Genomic DNA, 19628 nt, shown 5'->3' on the forward strand with positions numbered 1-19628 from the left:
CTCTTAAACTATGTGCTCAGAAGCTGCTCCGCTGAAAGTGGAGGACTGAGGTTATTGCTTTAACAGGTCAAAAAGAGGAATTTTCTAAGCTCACACTATTGTCCCAAACTGTCATTGGTGCTACTGAAGATTTCCAAGAAGCATAAAGCATGGTCCCTGGCTTTGACAAGTTTAGAACCTGGTTTGAGAAATAAGATTGGCATATGTATACATACATACATACATATATATATATATATATATAACATAAACAGATACATATACAGTATGTATGTATGTATGGCTGTTATTTACTTATTTATGAGATAGAGTCTTGCTCTGTTGCCTGGGTATGAGAGCAGTGGCATGATCACAGCTCACTGCAACCTCAAACTCCTGGGCTCAAGTGATCCTCCTGCCTCAGCCTCCTAAGTAGCTGAGACTACAGGCAGGTGCCACCACACCCAGTTAATGTTTTCTTATTTTTTGTAGAGATGGGATCTCGCTCTTGCTTGTGCTGGTCTCGAACCCCTGGCCTCAAGCAATCCTCCCACCTTTGGCTTCCCAGAGTGCTAGGCCTAAGCCATCATTTATAATAATTTGTAAAACAAAAGAATTATACACAATTTATAATACAAAACCATTCTTTCTTATACCATGTGTTGTGCTGGATTCATGGTGGCTCACCCCAGGCAGTGGGGACTTGGAGGGTGGGAAGATATGAATAAGAACCAATCAGCCCCTCAATGGAAGGACACAGCTTGGAGACAGACCTCCAAAGGCTTGGGGTGACAGCCATAGAATGGTGGGGGTGGACTTGAAGTTCAGGGAATGAAGAAAAGATATAATAGTCAGAGAGAGAGAGAGAGAGAGCAAGTGACCACAGAAACACCCATCCGTACAGCTGTGATCTCCCGGGGAATCCAAGTGAGATGCCCCTGAGAGGGAAAAATCTACCAGATGTCCTAACTAGACCTTCTGCGAGGGCTACCGGACAACCTTTGTAACGATCGTCCAATCAATCCATCAGATATACTGAACACAATTCAATGAATGAGTCTTGGTTACATGTTGTGGTTAATAATAACAATAAGCTAACATTTCTTGAGCACTTGCTATGTGACTCAGTTTCCTCATCTAGAAAATTAGCTAAAAGAACAGTCCTTATAGAGTTGTCATGAGGATCAAAGGAGTATACCCACGTAGAAACACGGAAAGAGTTTCCAGGCACCGAAGAAACAAATGTCAAATCTCAGCTAGTCTAAACATAATCGTGACAGTTAAGACAACTGCTCATAAGAAACACAGAGCTCTATCTTCCTTGGCTGCCAGTCAGCTTCTAAAAGTGAAAATTACATTTGGTCAAAGTTAATCCTGGAAACTCCTTAAGTCACCGATAGAGAAAAGTACACATGGCATCGTGTATACTTTTCCACTAATTTATTTTGGCTGGAAGAGATCATTGTTGTTTCAGTGGAGCACTGGGTGAAGTAGCTGCTCACTTTTAGGGGCTGTGGAAAAAAAGAATGTGCTCTGATTGTGTGCCCATGAGACCATACAGGATCTATTAGAGGAGATGAGACCTGTTAACATGAATGCTCGACAACACCTGTTTCCATGCCTGGATAGTAAAACTCAGCTGAACGGAACAGACCTTAACAGCTTTGGGAGTTCAGAGGACGATGAGAGCTCTGTGGTCTAAACGATTTCCCTTTCCTCTTTCCAAAACCCACCCTTGGATGACGGTATCTTTAGGAAGTGCCAGTGGAACAGAATTTGAATGATCAGAGAGCCACATTTTGAGAAGGGAGAAAGGGACCAAAGGAGGGAGAGACAAGAGAGGGCCAGAGGGGCGCTGGGTGGGGGGTGGCCCCACGCTCTGCATGGCAGGGTGCACTTACTTCTTCAAGGTTTGAAAGCCACGCTCTTTGAACTGCAGCTCATGCTGGAGGTGAACCATCTCTCTCTTCAGCTTGTTGACCTATAGGGCAGAAGGCCACACACACAAGCCGGGTCAGAGGCTGACATCAAGCTGCAGCTGCCTTCTCCCCAAAGGGGAACCCCGATCCCCTCACTGTGGCTGCACGATGACTCAGGTCAGCATCCCTAGGGCCACCTTGGTCACAACCCCCTGCCCTCACTGGTATTGGTCTTGGTCTCTGCTGCAGTGCCCTCAGTCAGCATCCCAGCCAGTTTTCCTGCGGCTAAGACCCTAGCCAGCTCTCACTTCCGGGAAACAGGAAGTGGACAGGAGCAGACTGAGCTGGGACAGAGCTCGGCCTTCCCACTTCCTCATTGTGTGACCTCTCTCAAGCCACCTTGCCATCCTGAGCCTCCCTTTCCTGTTCTGGTAGACCAGGATATTAGCAATTCCCAGGGCCGTGCACTACTTAAAGCAGGCAAAGGATCTAAGAGTGCTCCGCATGAGATTAAGAGGCAACGCAGTAACTTTAGAAGCAAGACGTTCTCTAGGAGCTAGATCCAGCTGCAGTCTTGTTTGGCCTGCGTGGTATTATTAAACTTTCAAAATAAGTTGCTAATAATTAAATCTTGAGAAATTTTATATAATAAACCTAGATATATAGAAATCCTCTCTAAAAATACCTGAAGATCTGGCAACACCGAGCCCACATTCCAGCACGGGCATAATAGACTAGAGCTGAAACTCAATTACCTCTTTAGACCTGGCATACCTCTCTAGGTTACACAGTCCCCACTACTCCCTACTGCCTCACCCCTAGCCCCAATGCCCCCACTTATGTCTTCCTGTAAGCATCTGAGCTTGTGAAACTATTTTGAGTTTAACCAACCCATGTTCAAAATACTGACTTTACCATGAGCAGGTCATTTAACTGCTATGCCTCAGTTTCCCTAGTAAAATGGGAATAATATGACTTATCCTTTAAGATAATAATGAGGTAATTAAATAAGATAATGTAGAATAATATAGAATAATCAGTAGCTAGGAAGATAGCATTAAGAACTTTGGAGTAAGACTTAAGTCTCTTATGACCTTGGGCAATTTCTTAGCTCCCCTAAGACTGTTTGTTCATCTTTAAAATGCAGCTAATGACAGGGGGTTGTTGCAAGGACATAAGACAATACACGTGAAGCATTTAACGCTATGCCTGGTATACGGTGATTGCCTGTGCAATGGCAGCTGCGGTTACCACGACTGGGACTACTGCTTCACTGTTACTAGTTAGGCCTTGTTAGTCAGCACTGGCTGCCGGGGCCTGGCTGAAGCATCTACTCTGGCTTTGTGGCTGGGCTAGTGGCCTAAGACCTTGGTGACCCCCATCAATGGCATAGGCAAAGAGGTCCTACCCGGGATTTTGCAGTGGCAATTTCAGCTTTCAAGATTTCAGGGTCATACTTAGAGCTGGATGATGAACCAGAGATCACTGTAAGAAAAAAAAAAAAGAATTTCAGTAGAAGAAATACATTTCAGCAAACTTGGCTTATTCAGCCATCTAAATAAACCCAAAAAGGAGGACTAAAAGTAAACAACCTAGATGTCCAGCAAAGGGGGATTTGTTAAATAAATATGGTGCATGCATAAAATGGGGACTATGCAACTTATGAAATTTAAAGGATAATTTTAATTTGGAAAATATACACAGTTTACAAATATAAACATGCACATATGCATCTAAAAAAGACTGTAAAGGAATATATCAAAAATATAACACTAATATCTAAAGAGCTGAATAATGAATGATATCAATTTTCATCTCTGTATTTTTCTCTTTTCCATATTTTCTAACATAAGTGTCTATTTTTGTGATCAGAGAAACTAAAAATATTTATTCTACTTTATAGTATTAATGTACATTTGAAAAGGAAAATAAATTACCCACAACCCTGTCACCCTAATACAATTATCTTTTCCCCAGTTTACCTTCCAGTGTTTAACCATAGTTTTATCATGTAGCTGTAATCTTACTGCATTTTAAAAATTGTATGTATGTCTTGGAAAAGGATTTTGAGGCCTATGGAAATGAACACTATGGTGTAAAATATATTTAAGGAATGTATGAGTTAAAGGGAAAAGAAGGGCGGGGAAGCAAACTGGCGACAGGCATGAGGTTAGGGCTCCTCGCATATTGTGAGATTCTGCTTCCTAACCAGGGTCACCACAAAACTGGCTCTGAGCTTCCTAGCTGGTGGTGTGAAGAGGGAAACAGGGTCAGATATAAATAAGATCCATGGTATCCTTAAGACAAACACAATCCCACTGTTCAGAAAAGAACAGTTATTCTTGGCAGGAAGGCCAGAGAAGTATTTCTCCCCTGAGTTCTTAATCACACTGAGCAATCCTCTCCCTTGTCCACCTCCCATCACCTGAATGCTCTGCCTATTCACACCTACCCAGGTCACCCGCAGAGACATGGATTGGTCTGGGGATAGAGAAGCTCATTTGGCAATAGCTGGCAGTTTTCAGTGTCTGGAGGTAGAAGTGATAGTCATGAGGGGGACGCTGCTCTTTGGATTTGGTTAAAATCATTTAAGGGGCACTTTGATTATGCATGAGGAAAAAGAAAAATGCTCTGCATAACAACATAAAAAGTGTTTTGCACCATGGGCAACAGTACATGAGTTTACAATGATGACGATGATGATGGTGGTGGTGGTGGCGGCTGGAGTTTACTAGAAGAGATGAGTAGGGGCAACACCGGGGTGGTGAACATGGAATCCAGGTACAGAGACGTTTCGTTTTCATTTACTATCTTCTAAATCCTCTGGTTTTTGCTGGACTTGCAGATTTCAGGGAAAACTCTAGTTGGACCTGGAAGCACTGCCTTATGCATATGGTAAGTCCTCACTTAACACTGATAATACGTTCTTAGAAACTGCAACTTTAAGCAAAAAACCGAAACATCAAAACCAATTTGACCCTAGGCTAACTGACATAAACAAGAGTTAAGTTCCTGTGGCATACTTCTGGTCACAAAACATCACCAAACTTCTAAATAAAGACCAAAACGCTTTTAATATTAAACATTGAAATAAATGTGAGCTATATATATATTTAAGAAAGTGATAAAAACAAGTAAGATAATTATTTACTCAATTATTCCAGTTCAGGGTGGCAGGTGGTAGGTGGCCAGAGCCCATCCCTGTAGCTAAGGGTGCCAGGCGGGACCCGGCCTGCAGAGGACGCCATCCCATCACAGGGCGCACTCACACCACACTCAGACAGGGACCACGCAGCCATGCCAGCTCACCCAACGTGCACAGCTTTGGGATGTTAGGTGAAACCCACACAGACGTGGGGAGAACGGACACACTCCACACAGGCAGTGGCCCCGGTTGGGAAGCAATTTTTTTTTTTCTCCTCAATGTTATGACAAAACAACATTGAGGGAAATGACGTTGTTCAAGGACCTGATGTATTCCCCAAACAGGCACTTTTCAACAAAACGTTAAGGGAATTAACACTTTTCGTCACCCACTGATGAACAGTAAGAACAGAGAGAGAGACAAGAACAGTTAGTGCGGCATTAAGACGGGACACACACAGACAGGTTCTCGAAGCAGAGCACCTGGTCTGTGGGCACCTGGTCCTGCCAAGGACCTTGCTGATCAGGATGTGCCTCTGGACAAGGGTCTGTGCTCTGGGTGACAGTCCGGGTGAATGTGCCTGGAAGAGCCTGTTAAAAATGGCAGCACCTGACCTGGGTAAGGAGAGATTGGCTCTGGGGACCGGTCACACCAGGGCTGACTTAGGGATGCGTAAGTGCTCCTTGGGCACACTCAAAGATCTGTTACTTATTATTTTTTAAGTAAACTTTTAATTGAAGTAAAAAAATACATACATAAAAGCACACAAATCACACGTATACAGTCTGATGAGTTTTCACAAAAGGAACATACTCAAGTAGTCAGCACTCCCATCAGGAAAACAGGTCATCGGCCTCCCCTTGGCAACTGCCTGTCTTCACTACCCTCTACCAAAAGAATATTTATAGCAAAAATAAGACATTAAAGACTGTCTTGTCCCATTTTTCAATAGTTTTACCTTTAAGTTATATATGAACACTGTAACAGGCCAACATAGTACGAGGTTTGCTATAGAAAGAGTATTCCTCAGCTCCCTACCCCCATAACCCACACCCCTAAAGGGAACTTTTGACGTGTTCGGCCACTCTGTTTTGCTAACATGCATGCATTGACGGCCTCTTGATCTTTCCCGTTTGGAGCACAATACGTTCACTTCTCTCCGGAGGGAGGGGACTTAGCTCCCTTCTTTCCCCAGCACCTACGCCACACACACACCCCTCTCCCTCCTTCCCGTCCTCCTAAAAGCATACTTTCAGTGAAAGCAATCTTCAGTATTTGCATTCTTTTTACTCTGCAAACACTAGTCAGGGTGGAATCAGCTAGCTGACCTTACTTGTCCTTTCCAGTACTTTTGGTTTTTTCTCCTAGAGTTAATAATTGTCATTTTTATGTTTGCTCAGTTTCTACAGTCTTAGCACTAATTCAGCCTCACATTCTGCCAGTTATCCAAATCTCCTGTCACAGAGTCCAGACCAACACACATTTGGCCAGTTCCTTTTTTTTTTTTCTGGAACAGAGTCTCACTCTGTCGCCTGGGCTAGAGTGCCGTGGCGTCAGCCTAGCTCACAGGAGCCTCACACTCCTGGGCTCAAGCAATCCTCCTGCCTCAGCCTCCCAAGTAGCTGGGACTACAGGCACGCGCCACCATGCCCGGCTAATTTTCTCTATATGTTTTTAGTTGTCTAGCTAATTTCTTTGTATTTTTTTTAGTAGAGACGGGGTCTCGCTCTTGCTCAGGCTGGTCTTGAACTCCCGAGCTCAAACAATCTGCCCACCTCAGCCTCCTGGAGTGCTAGGATTACAGGCGTGAGCCACCGTGCCTGGCCTCAACCAGTTTCTTCTTTTTGGGTCTCTCTTGCCCAGGGTTCTGCCTGGCTGCGGGGGGAGCTGGCTGCTCTCTGCCCGGTTGGCATCCTGAGATTCTCCGGCACATTACTCTGGGAATCTCCTCACCACTCTCCTCCTTCCTGTACCATGTCTTCCTCTTTGTGTTCTATCCTTTCCGTGTGGTAGAACACTACCTCCATAGCTTCCTGAGTAAGAAACTGAGGGAAATAAACTTTCTGAAATCTTCCACGTCTAAAAATATCGTTATTCTACTCTATGCCTGATTAAAGGTAGTTTTGCTGGATATAGAATTCTAGGTCAGAAATAATTTTCCTTGAAGTGTGGAAGGCATTGCGCCACTGTCCTTTAGGTTCCCGGTGTGACTGGTGAGAAGTCTGGAGCTATTCTGAGTCTGGATCGCTTCTGTGTGGCCTGGTTTTTCTCTCTGAAAGCTTTGAGAATCTTGCACTGTCCCCGTGTTTGAAGTTCCACAATGACATTTCATGGTGGGAGGTGACTTTCATCCGCTGTGTTGGATACTCAGCGAACCCTTTCAGGCTAAAAATGCTCCCTCAGTTCTGGGAAAGGTTTCTGCGTTATTTCGAGGATGCTGCTTCTCCCGTTTCCTCTGCTCTATCTGGAACGTTTTTCCCTCAGATGGTAGATTTCCTGGCTGGGTGCTCTATATTTTCCTCCTGTTTTCCATCTCATTGTATTTTTGCTCTGCTTTTTAGAAGACTTCCTCAGTTTTATTTCCCAGTCTTCCTGCAGAGTTTTCGTTTCTACTCTCATATTTTAATTCCCAAAGGTTTTTTGTTCTCTGAAGGTTCCTTTTTAAAAAATGGAGCACCTGTTCTTGTTGCCCAACTACGCAGCTTCTCTTGAGGTTTCCTTCTCCATGCACTTTCCCTGACCCCTCTGAACACGCCCCTTCACCAGGCGTTGGTTTGAGTCTCTGTTCTCCCTGTTAGAGGCTTTTCTCGGATACCTGGAATCTAAGCTGTCTGCCCACATTTAAGGATGGAAGCCCAAAATGCTGATTGGAGTGGAGCCTGTAGGTTGCACGGCACGTGATTTGGCTGGACTGTTTCACCCAGGACTCCTCGATGTCAGTGTCCTTACAGCTTTTCTCCTTATATCTGTTTGCCCTGGTCAGGTTTCCGTAGACTTTTCTACTGTCCAGCCTAGAGAGTAATGGCTGGACACCATTCTGTGCACCAACCGGGATGAGGGCTGAGGTCTCAAAACCCTGTATTCCCATGTTGACTTAGTCGCTGTGATCTCAGTATGGTGCACCCCGGCTCTGAGTGTACCTGGTGTTCTCGAGTTCAGAAACTCTATTTTACCCGCTCCAAAAAATAAACCTACAGTATTTTGTCAGGTTGGAGACGGCAGTTGCCTGGCTGTACTGGTTTAGGGAGGGGATCTGATGGTCTAATTGACTCAGAAACAATTTGCGCCAAGTTCTCTTTATTTGAGACCCTGCTCCCTTCACTCCTACTTCCACAGACAGCTGTTGTCACCGACTCCCAAGGCTTTTGCAAGTGCCCTGGAGAACAGTGCTGGCAGTTCCCCCACTGTCAGCCCGTTGTCTGCTTTCTCAGGTCTACTTAGGCCACTATCACCTGTCTGTCTACTTTCCAGCTTCCATATTTTAATCCTGCTCTTTCTCCTTCAATTCTCCCTGTCCTTGGATATGTATACCTTTAAAAAAAAAATCTCTTATATTTTCTTTGTTTTAGGAATATGAAATCAGGTGGGTGGTTCAACTGGCTTTTTATTTATTCATTTATTTGAGACAGAGTCTCACTCTGTTGCCCGGGCTAGAGTGCCGTGGCATCAGCCCAGCTCACAGCAACCTCAAACTCCTGGGCAAAAGCAATCCTCCTGCCTCAGCCTCCTGAGTAGCTGGGACTACAGGCATGAGCCACCATGCTCAGCTAACTTTTTATATATGTACATATTTTTTAGTTGTCCAGCTAATTTCTTTCTATTTTTAGCAGAGACAGGGTCTCGCTCCTGCTCAGGCTGGTCTTGAACTCCTGAGCTCAAACGATCTGCCCGCCTCGGCCTCCCAGAGTGCTAGGATTACAGGCGTGAGCCACCGCACCCAGCCTCAACTGGCTTTTTAAATGGCATGGCTCCTGATGATTTATTTTCAAATGGGAAACCAAGGCCTAAAAATGGGAAAAAGCATGGTGAGGTTCCAAAGAACCCAGCTCTCCTGAGTCCTCACTTTTTAAAGGATGGGAGGAACCAAGTGTAGCCCCAAAACCTTAGCATCTGACTGGCTGACTTGGATTAAATTAAGACAATTGGTTTTGAGGTCAGATACATCTGCCACTTTTTACCAATGTGACTTTGGGAAAGCCACTTCCTCTTCTGGGGCCTCAGTTTCCTTGTCTGTAGAATGGGAACAGCTCTGCCTTGTATGTATGAGTGGGGAGGGAGGTTACCTATAAAGTGCCTACCATATTGCCCTGTGGGCATACAACAGGTGCACATTAAACATCAGTTCCCTTCTCCCTCCCCATGAAAGTAGAGATTATACCATAGAGTTGACAACAAAGTCTCCACCCCCAGGGCAGGGCTCCACCTGTGTCTGGGACCCACAGTAGCCAAGGCTGGGTGGCAAAACCCTCACAAGCCCCGGCAAGCCATCTGCGTTAAAAGACAGGCATGTGACCTCACCTGTCTGTCACGCCTTGAGAGCTGGACTTGGAAGGCAAATCTGGCTTATAAAACCCAAAGAAAGAGGCTTGAGTCATGCCTCGTTTAACTGGGATGCTTGGGCTGGGAGGTCCCCCAATTCCTATTTGGTTTAGATCCCACATCCAGTTGCCTGAAATGACCCCAGTCCTTTCAGATGGAAGATCTTTGACATCCAAAATGGTGGTGCCTTTGAGGCCAGTGGAGCTCTTGGGAGTGCCTGGAAGTCGCAGGACAAGGCAGAGAGGAACTGCATCATTTATTTCCTACCTTTGATCATGCATTTATTCTTGTTAGTTCCATGGATCTATAAAAACTCTTTTTCATTTACAATGCCAGTTAATTAATAATATTATTATTTACTGAGATCTTGAGAGTGTGATGCATACTACTCCAAATACTTTATATTTGTTAACTAATTTAAGTTGCCTAACACTCCTATGAAGTGATCCTATTATCACACTGGCTTTATAAATGAAGAAAGCTGAGGCACAGAAGTGGTGTAACGTGTACAAGGTTACAACTGCTGGTAATTTGCACATCTTGGATTTGAACCCAGGCAGCCGGGCTCCAGAGTCCACACTCTCAAACTATCATGTGTTTCCTGTCAATAAGACTATTTATTAAGCCATTAATATGTTCTAAAGAAATTGTGCCAGGTGTTTTAGCTAGACTACTGGTTTTCGACTGGGGGCAGTTTTACCCCCTTGGACACATTGGGCAATGTCTGGAGTCATTTTTGGTTGTTACAACTTGCAGTGGGGGGGGATGTTACTGGCGTCTAGTGGGTACAGAACAGGGATGTGGCTAAACATCCTATAATACACAGCCCCCGCAAAGATTTACCCAAGCCAAAATGTTAATGGTGCTGAGGTTGAGAAACCTAGACGTGGACCCGTGAGATGAAGGTGCTATTAACTTTTCCATAGTTAAAGATAAGGAACTGGAGACTTAAAGAGGAGGAGTACATTCTCCAAGAGGTTACCCAGGCCTTCCGACTTCAGCATCCAATGGCTGCCACCTCCCAGTACAGTGCTTCTCATAGGAATGCTTCATTCCTGCAGCATTTGACTCTGACTTTTAATTTTGGAAACTTTGTATCTATAGACAATTTGAAAGAACAGTATAATGAATATTGATATATCCTTCACCTAGATCCACCCGTGTGTAACATTTTCCTGCATCTGTTCTTGCCATCCCTCTTCCCACCCCAATTCTTTCTTTCTTTCAGTAGAGTGTCTGCTTCATAGTAAGCCCTCCACGAATGATTATTAGAAATGGTGGCAAAACACCAAAACCTGGGCATATTCCAAGTCATAAGTGCATCAGTTGGCCTGACACCAGCTTTTTCCTTTATTTTTTCTTTCCCTTTTTTTTTTCTTTTCCTTTCCTGGACCTTTTTTGGAATAAGTTGCAGATATGATATCACATGTATCTCCTAAAAACAAGGACATTCTGCTCCATATGTATAATGCCATTATCACACCTAAGAAAAGTCTCCAGTTGTCTGGGAATGTCTTTTATGGCTGCTTTCTCCCCCAGTTCAGGTCTAATTCAAGGTACAAACATTTCATTTGGTTGGTCCGCCTTTTTAGGCTTTCAAAAAAAATCCTATAGAATGTTCCACATTATGGGTTTGTCTGGCTGTCCCATGATTAGGTTCAGATTAAACATTTCTGTGAGGGATCTTTCCATGACGTTTTTATTGCATCCCCTTGAAAGGCACATGTTGGCACCTGCTCTCATTATTAGTGACGCTAATTTTACCGCCTGTGTTAGGCGGTGGCTGAGCATCTCTCTCTGCAAAAGCACGTTTTACCTTCTAGAATTAATAAGTGAATTGTGGGGTAATACTTTGGGTCCATGTAAATAACCTGTCCTCCAAAACAGGTGTTTTTACGTACATCTGCCACTTTTTAAAACTGTGGGACTTTAGAGAGAGATAAAAAATAATCACTTCACTTTTTCAAACCTGAGTTTCAACAGGGACAATAATAACACCTCACTTCTAGGACCGTGTTAAGGATCATGCTATGGACCGAACTGTGTCTCTCCAAAAATTCTTAAGCTGAAGCCCTGATCCCCAAAGTGATGGCATTTGGAGATGAGGCGTTTGGGAGATTATTAGGTTTAAATGAGGTCACGAAGGTGGGTACCTCATGATGAGATTAGCGCGGTTATAGGAAGGGACACCCCCACCAGAGACCTCTCTCTCTCTCTCTGCCATGTGAGGACGCAGTGAGAAGCTACCGACTGCAAACCAGTGAGAGGCCCTCACTGGACCCTGATCATGCTGACACCTTGATGTTGGACTTCCAGCCTCCAGAACTGTGAGAAAATAAATGTCTGTTGTTTAAGCCACCCAGTCTATGGTATTTTGCTAAGGCAGCCTGAATTGACCAAACAGATTAAGTGCTAAAGCCCTCATGACAGTCTCTAGGACATTACCTGACACAGAAATAGCTAACAACTGTAATACAGCTCTTTCCTATCATCTCTGAGATTCTGGGGGTTGTCCTGAGTTGCCAAGGAAAAGGGCAGGGCCGTGACAGTGAGTAACCGACAGGGTTTGCCCTATCCTGCCAGCAGACTGAACGTCTCAAAGTGAGAAGGACTGAAGAGTGTCTGTGGCCCAACCAGCCACGGTCACCTTGACACCATGGCCTGATCCTGGTCCCCACGGCCCGGCCCACACTGAGGATGTTGAGGGGCTGACAGAATGGGTTTCAACGGATTATTCTCACCAGCTGTAAGGCCCTGGGCATGTTGCTGTTCCTAAGCCTCAATTTCCTTATCTGTTAAACGGGGATGTTAATTGTTATGAAGATTAACTGAAAGAGCAGATTCAGACCATAGCAGAGTGCTTGGCATGTAATAAGCACTCAATAAACAAAGCAAAGATTTGGTTACTAGGAATAGTGGTAAAGGAAAAAAAAAAAAAAAATCCTCAACGTATTGGCAAAGGTCCGTGGGCTCCCTGACAGCTACTGATCTGTATGGCAATGGCAGTGAAAGACGGGGACTCTGGCGTGCCCGCTGCCCTCCTGTGGGTACCAGGAAAGAGGACAGGAGCCCTGCCCTTACCAACTTTATATTCTAGTGGAGAAAATATCGAGATCTAAAAAGGTGTATTGTGATACGTGCTATGAAGAAAACAAAGAGAGCCATGGTAGAGGCTACTGCTGGGGAAGGGACGCTTTTGGTAGAACTGCTAGAGCAGGCCTCTCAGAGATGATGACTGGAAGGATGATACTTGAAGGATGGGAAGGAGTGAGCCTTTCAAATGGATGGATGGAAAAGCATTCTAGGAAGGGGAACAGCAAAGACAAAAGCCCTGAGGTGGAAAAGTGCAGGGCAGGCTGGGGGTGCAGAATGGGGATGGGGGGACTCTGTATCTGGACCTTATGAGTGGCAGCAGACGAGGAGGCAGGAGCTGCTGGCAGGGGCCTGATCACAGAGGGCTGCATGGGCCATGGGAAGAGTGATGGGAAGCCACTGAAGGCTACTTGTTTTTATTTTTTAATTAACTTATTTTTATTATTTTTTTCTTTTGCTTGTTTTTAAATAGACATAGCATAAAATTTACCATTTTAACCATTTTTAAATGTGCTGTTCAGTGGCATTAAGTACATTCACATTGTTGTACTACCATCCATCTCCAGAACCTTTTCATCTTCCCAAACTGAAACTCTGTACCCATTAAACAAGAACTCCCTACTTCCACTTCCCCCAGCCACCGAGGGTTTTAAACAAGAAGATACAAAATCCAACTGGCATTCTGCAATGAGTACAAATGAAATGAATTGAAATGAAATGAAATGCAAAGGGCAAATGAATCACTGCAAGGCCCAGGTAGGAGCAAAATGAGCAGCAGACAGCATGGTACTTTGGACAAGGAGTGGAGAAGGAGAAAAATGGGCAGATTTGAGAAGCACTATTGGCAGGACTCAATGTGTCCATTCCCTGCTGGTGCTGGTGGTGGGAGGTACTCACAGCTGACCTGGGAGCCCAGCTTGTGCTCCCAGACGGCATGCAGTTGCTGATACTCCTGCTGTGCGAGCTCCAGGCGCTGCTGCTTCACCTGGTAGATCTCCTTTTGTGCACTCAGAGCCTCCTGGGCCACCACCAGGTAATCCTTCAGCATGTGTTCCTGCTCCCGCCGCCATTGTACCCGGGGATCCTCAATCTGGGTGGTTTCTGGAACAGACCCCAGAGACCCTTGGTCAGCATCTCACAAATATCTGTTGAGTTGGTGGCCTGTGGGATCTACTACCAGAAAACAAAAAGCAAAATCCACAGAAAATCACAATAAATATAAATGGGTTAAATTCACTTACTAAATGACAGAGGTTCTCCATTTGGATTAGTCAAACGAACAAAAAATAAATGAAGATCAATTTCCAAACCCTTCACTTTCAAGTCATAAAAAAGAAAATCCAAACCCAAAGTCAATCTCTATCTGAGAACAGCCGGAAGAAGGACCAGGTGTGAGTTCTAATCTAGAGAGGGCAGCTCAAGGACATTAAAGATGTACAAGATAATCTGTTTTGGTGAAGAATAAAGAAAAGGAAAATAACTAATGTTACAGAGGATATGGAGAAATAGGCATCCTATACCCTGCTGGAAATATAAAATATTAATAGAACAGCCTTATTAGAGGACTATCTGACCATGCAAATTAAAGCCTTAAAATATTAATACCCTTTGACCAATAATCTCCTCTGTAGTAATTTATTACACAGAGGAGATTACTTCTTCAATCCTTACACTAACCTTATAAAGTAGATTCCATTACTATCCCCATCATACTAAAGAGAAAACTGAGATATAGAGAGGTTAAATAATTAGCTCAAGGTCACACAGCAAACTACTGCTCAAATGAGTATGCTGCATTGACATAATGCACTATTATACAACCATTAAAAAGTCTTTGAAGAAAAATTAATACATGGAAAGAAGCTTATGACATAAAAGTGATTGGAAAACGCAGGTTGTAAAACTAAATAATTTTGAATGTATCAAAACATATATGTACATTCTCAAAGTGATGAGGAGGAAACAGCAAAATATCAACAACCGAGTGGCAAGATATTTTTTTCTTCATTATTTTTCTATTTGTTTTTAGACTATGTGCACAATAAACACGTATAATGATAATCTGAAAACAAAACAAAATAAAAAGATAGATATTTTCAACAATGCAGCTGCGGAGATGTAGAAGAGGTAAAAATAATGTCAAAGAACCAGTGCTCATGGACTAACTCCTCGGTCACCCCAAAGTTACTGGGTCAGGTTAGGGGTGATTGACAAACCAGAAATGGTTGAATCGTGGCCACGTGGTGAATCCAGCCTGCAGACAGGTTTTGCTTAGCTCAAAGTGTTTTAATAATTTTAAATCGATTACTGGTATGTAAAAATAGAGAGATTCATTTATTAAGATTCTGTTTTATGGCTTTTTTTTTTTTTTAATCATTCAGAAGATCTGGCCACTTGGGTTCACAATTTGCCACAGACCCCAGCACTCCATCCATCAAAACCTGGTCTTCCTTCATTTATGTCATGTTCCTGGCCCTTGGGGACATTTGAGCTTGTGCCTCCTAACCTAGGCCCCTTAGTTCCCATTCCTCCTAAACAGGTTCAATGGGCATCTCCAGAGAAAGAAAGATCTAAGCAGCAGCAGGGCCAAGTTCTCACCCCTGCCAATAATTGCTGTGTTCCAACAGGCAGGCTGTTTAACCTCTCTGAATCTACTTTTATATCTGTTAAAGAGGACAACAGACGCTGCATCACTACCTCCTGGGAAACTAAACCACTTGTGCCCAGGTAAAGAAAACAAACGATGGTGAATGTAAAACCAAAACTATTGCCTAGAGCCAGTTTTTGAATTGTCTGTGAATAGCAATTCTTCAAGGTTTTCCTCCACCCTCCTTCTGAGAAAGAAAACAAGGTCTGAAGATGCTGACAGTGGCCACAAAATTGCTTCCCCATGAGGAAAGCTACACTCTAACCAAGCAAGCAAGAGGGAGGAATAATTGCAAGAGAAGGGGAAAAAGGGTGGGGGGGAGAATTTATAAATCTGGCTCAAGAACAGCTGCTATGGGACCCCATCTCCCATCAGAGGTGTGGGTTCCTTCAGCGATTGGGACCCGTGGGCTCCCTTGGGGACCAGCCCTATACCTCCAGGTGGCACAGGCCACAGAAAAGAAGCTCGGCCTGTCTTGGCCTGCCTGGAGATGTTTCTTAAAGTCTGTAACTTTTTAAAACTTAATTTTTCAGTTAAGAATAATGAAAAATACCAAAAAGAAAAAGAAAAATCCCACAATTCCACCATTACAAATTTGTAAAATAAGAGGTGAGAGTTTCTGTCTACCCAATCCTCTTCCCCAGGGGTAAGTGTTGATAGGAGTCTCACACAGAACAGAAATCACCCTGATTATATGCAAATCTTTGTTTATCTATATATTCATGTCTATATACATAAAGTTATTTTTAAAGCAATAGGGACTGTAAGCCTCAGACTCCTGGGCTCAAGCGATCCTCCTGCCTCGGCCTCCCCAGTAGCTGGGACCACAGGGACATGCCACCACACCAGGCTAATTTTTCTATTTTTTGTAGAGACGGGGTCTCATTATGTTGCCCAGGCTGTTCTCGAACTCCTGGCCTCAAGTGATTTTCCCACCTTGGCCTCCCAAAGTGTTGAAATTACAGGTGGGAGCCACTGTGCCCACCCAGCCTTTTTTTTTTTTTTTTAAAGTTAGTGCCTCATCCAGTGATTTTGAGCCTTTGCTACCCATTAGAATCAGCTGAGAAGCTTCAAAAAACAAAAACAAAAAAAAAGGCCTGAACTCTGCCCCAGAGCACTTAAATCAGAATTTCTAGGAGTAGGGCCCAGGTATTGACAGTTTTAAAAGCTTCCCTAGGTGACTCTGGTGTACAGACATGTCTGAGATCCCCCTGGCTGAACATTACAATCACCTGGGAAAAATTTTTTAAATCCTGATGCTGAGGCCCCACCCCTGGACCAATTAAATCAGAATCTCTGGCAGTGGCTCAAGGCAAGGGTGGCTTACAAAGCTCCCCACACAATTCCAATGTGCCCCCAAACATGAGAACCAGTGTGTCACACACACCTGGGCTGAGCAGTCACTGCGGCCAGGCAAGGCTGGCAGGAGCAAAGCGGAGCTCCAGGTGGCATCACCTGCCGGAGGGCTGGCTGAAACGCTGGGCCCTTGTCAAGTGCCCGCAGCCACACCTGGATGGAGCCTCCCTGCGTTGTTCCGGATTTAGTCTGGGACGGGCACACTCCTTTTGGCCTCAGGCCTCAGGCCTCAGCCCTGCTCCATGGAATACTGTATAAAAGTATGTGAGAGTCTTAACTGAACACTTGGCTACCATTTTTGTTGGCCCAGTGTTCTTTTGTAGCATAAACCAATATGAACAGATCAGCACACAAGCAGATAAACACAACACACAAACTCACACCAGAACACTGGTTCTCAACCGGGCTCCACACTGGGGAGATTTCCATTTAATTGGTCTGCAGTATGAAGTGAGAGCATCAATGTGTTTTTAAAATCAACTTGATTAAGGCATAATTTATTACTTATTTATTTATTTTTGAGACAGAGTCTTGCTGTGTTACTCTGGCTAGGGTGCAGTGGCGTCATCATAACTCACTGCAACCTCAAACTCCTGGGCTCAAGCCCCCGAGCAGCTGGGACTACAGGCCCTGGCCACCAGGCCTGGCTAATTTTTCTATTTTTAGTAGAGACAGGGTCTCGCTCTTGCTCAGGCTAGTCCCGAACTCCTGAGCTCAAGTGATCCCAGAGTGCTAGGATTACAGGCATGAGCCACCTCACCCGGCCAAGGCATAATTTAAATACAGCAAGGTGCAGCCATTTAAAGTGTACAGTTTGACAAATGTATACACCATAACCAACCACTTCAATCACTGGTACATTTCCTTTCACCCAATGATCCCTTGGACTCTTTCCCAGGCAATCTCCTCCACCCACCCCCTGTCGCCCAGTTTTGCCTGTTTTACTTCAGATACACAGACTCATACAGTATATACGCTTTGGGTCTTTCTTCGTCGGCTAAGCATAAGGTTTCTGAGACTCATTCACATTGTTCTATCAGCTGTCTGTTTCTTGTTACTGTTGAATAATATTCTACTGTAGGAATATATCACAGTTCACTTTTTGATAAATGCTGTCTTTTGAAGAACAGAGGTTTTAATTTCATGAAATCCAATTTATTAATTTTTCTTTTATGGTTAGTGCTTTTTGTGACTTGTCAAAAAAAATCTTTACCTACTAGAAAATCTTGCAGATTTTCTCCTATGTTTTCTTCTAGATAATTTATAGTTTTAGCTTTATGTTTAGGTTGATGGTTCATTTTTACATATGGTATGAGGCAAAGGTAGAAGTGGAGGTTTGTTTTTTTCCCATATGGATACCAGTTGTACCAGCAATTGTGGAAAAGACTACCCCCTTTAGGGGCACTGGGCTTTTTAAAAGCTCCCCAGATCAGGGGTCCCCAACCTATGGTGAGTTATATAAGTATTTCATTATATATCACACAGTGTCATAATGGGAATAACTGCACAATAAATGTAATGCACTTGAATCATCCCCACACCACCTCCCCAACCCCCGGTTTGTGGAAAAATTGTCTTCCACGAAAACGGTCCCTGGTGCTAAAAAGGTTGGGGACCACTGCCCTAGACGATTCTAAGGAGCTGTGTTAAACGTTGTTAGTTCTAAACTGGTCACACTCTGAGGGGGTCTCCCCACAGCCCAGCTCTTCTGCTGACACCACTGTTCCTCAAGTCCATCTCGCGGAAATAGATCACTTTATACCTGAGCAGGCCCTTAGAGATCACCCTGGTCAACTATTTTTTAGTTCTTGTTTTTTATTAAAAGTATACATGGACACAGTTTAATAATTCAGCATACTACAAAGTTTGCTACATAAAACATCTCCCTTAGTTCCCTCTCTGCAGAAGGCAGCTGCTTCCAACAAACTTAGCTGATTTTATGCAGCCATCACTGAAAACTACTTCTCCACTCCTTCTGCCCTGTATGCCAAGCCTCTCCCTCCAAACACATTCCCCGTACATCTCCACACCGCATACACGGGCAGCACACTCACGCGCTCTCTATACATCCTACCTCCTTCCCATACACGCCACATACCTGCTTTCCACACACACTGCACACACACTCACACAGCTAACGATACTGCATTTTCCACGAGTGTTAACAACAATAACAACAAAAGTAATTCTCTAAAAACAGCTGACCATCCGGAGAACACTCAACCGTGTTACTATGCAAAGGAATAGAAATTAAAACCAATGAAGTAACAGTTTCAACCTAGGATCAATTTATCAAAAATCAAAAGAAATGATCATAGCCCTGTGCTGATGAAGCTATGAGGAAAACAGCACTCTAATGGCTCGTGGCAATACAGACTGATACAATCTTTGGGAAATACTCATCAATCTAGGTGTGCTAAAAGTTCCCACAGTGGTTATAACTTTTGACTTAATAATCCCATACTTGGTGGCTGGGTGTGGCGGTTCACGCCTGTGATCCTAGCACTCTGGGAGGCCGAGGCAGGAGGATCGTTTGAGGTCAGGAGTTCGAGACCAGCCTGAGCAAGAGCAAGACCCCGTCTCTACTAAAAATAGAAAGAAGTTAGCTGAACAACTAAAAATACATATAGAAAAAATTAGCCGGGCATGGTGGTGCATGCCTGTAGTCCCAGCTACTCAGGATGCTAAGGCAGGAGGATCGCTAGAGCCCAGGAGTTTGAGGTTACTGTGAGGTAGGCTGACACCACAGCATTCTAGCCCAGGCAACAGAGCGAGATTCTGTCTCCAAAAACAACAACAACAACAAAAAAAGATCGTATACTTGGAAATGCATGTTCAGGAAATTATCACGAAGAAAGCAACATGCATAAAGACTCTCCCCCTCATGTTATTTAAAACAATAAATAAATGGAAATGACTCAAAAGGCCAGCAATAGGAGCACGATGGTAC

General features: G+C 44.0%; 1 protein-coding gene across 1 annotated transcript in view; it reads right to left on the reverse strand.

Annotated features, from left to right (window-relative positions):
* The window catches only part of WWC1 (WW and C2 domain containing 1), a 142840-nt gene that overhangs the window by 56983 nt on the left and 66229 nt on the right, over window positions 1–19628 (reverse strand). The window contains exons 3-5 of the mRNA XM_045551216.1: window positions 13573–13776; window positions 3307–3383; window positions 1881–1960 (exon numbers count right to left, since the gene is read on the reverse strand). Coding sequence (XP_045407172.1) covers window positions 1881–1960; window positions 3307–3383; window positions 13573–13776 — 361 coding nt within the window. The remainder of the gene's footprint in view (window positions 1–1880; window positions 1961–3306; window positions 3384–13572; window positions 13777–19628) is intronic.

This window comes from Lemur catta, chromosome 5 (genome assembly GCF_020740605.2).
Source record: "Lemur catta isolate mLemCat1 chromosome 5, mLemCat1.pri, whole genome shotgun sequence".
Lineage (NCBI taxonomy): Eukaryota > Metazoa > Chordata > Mammalia > Primates > Lemuridae > Lemur > Lemur catta.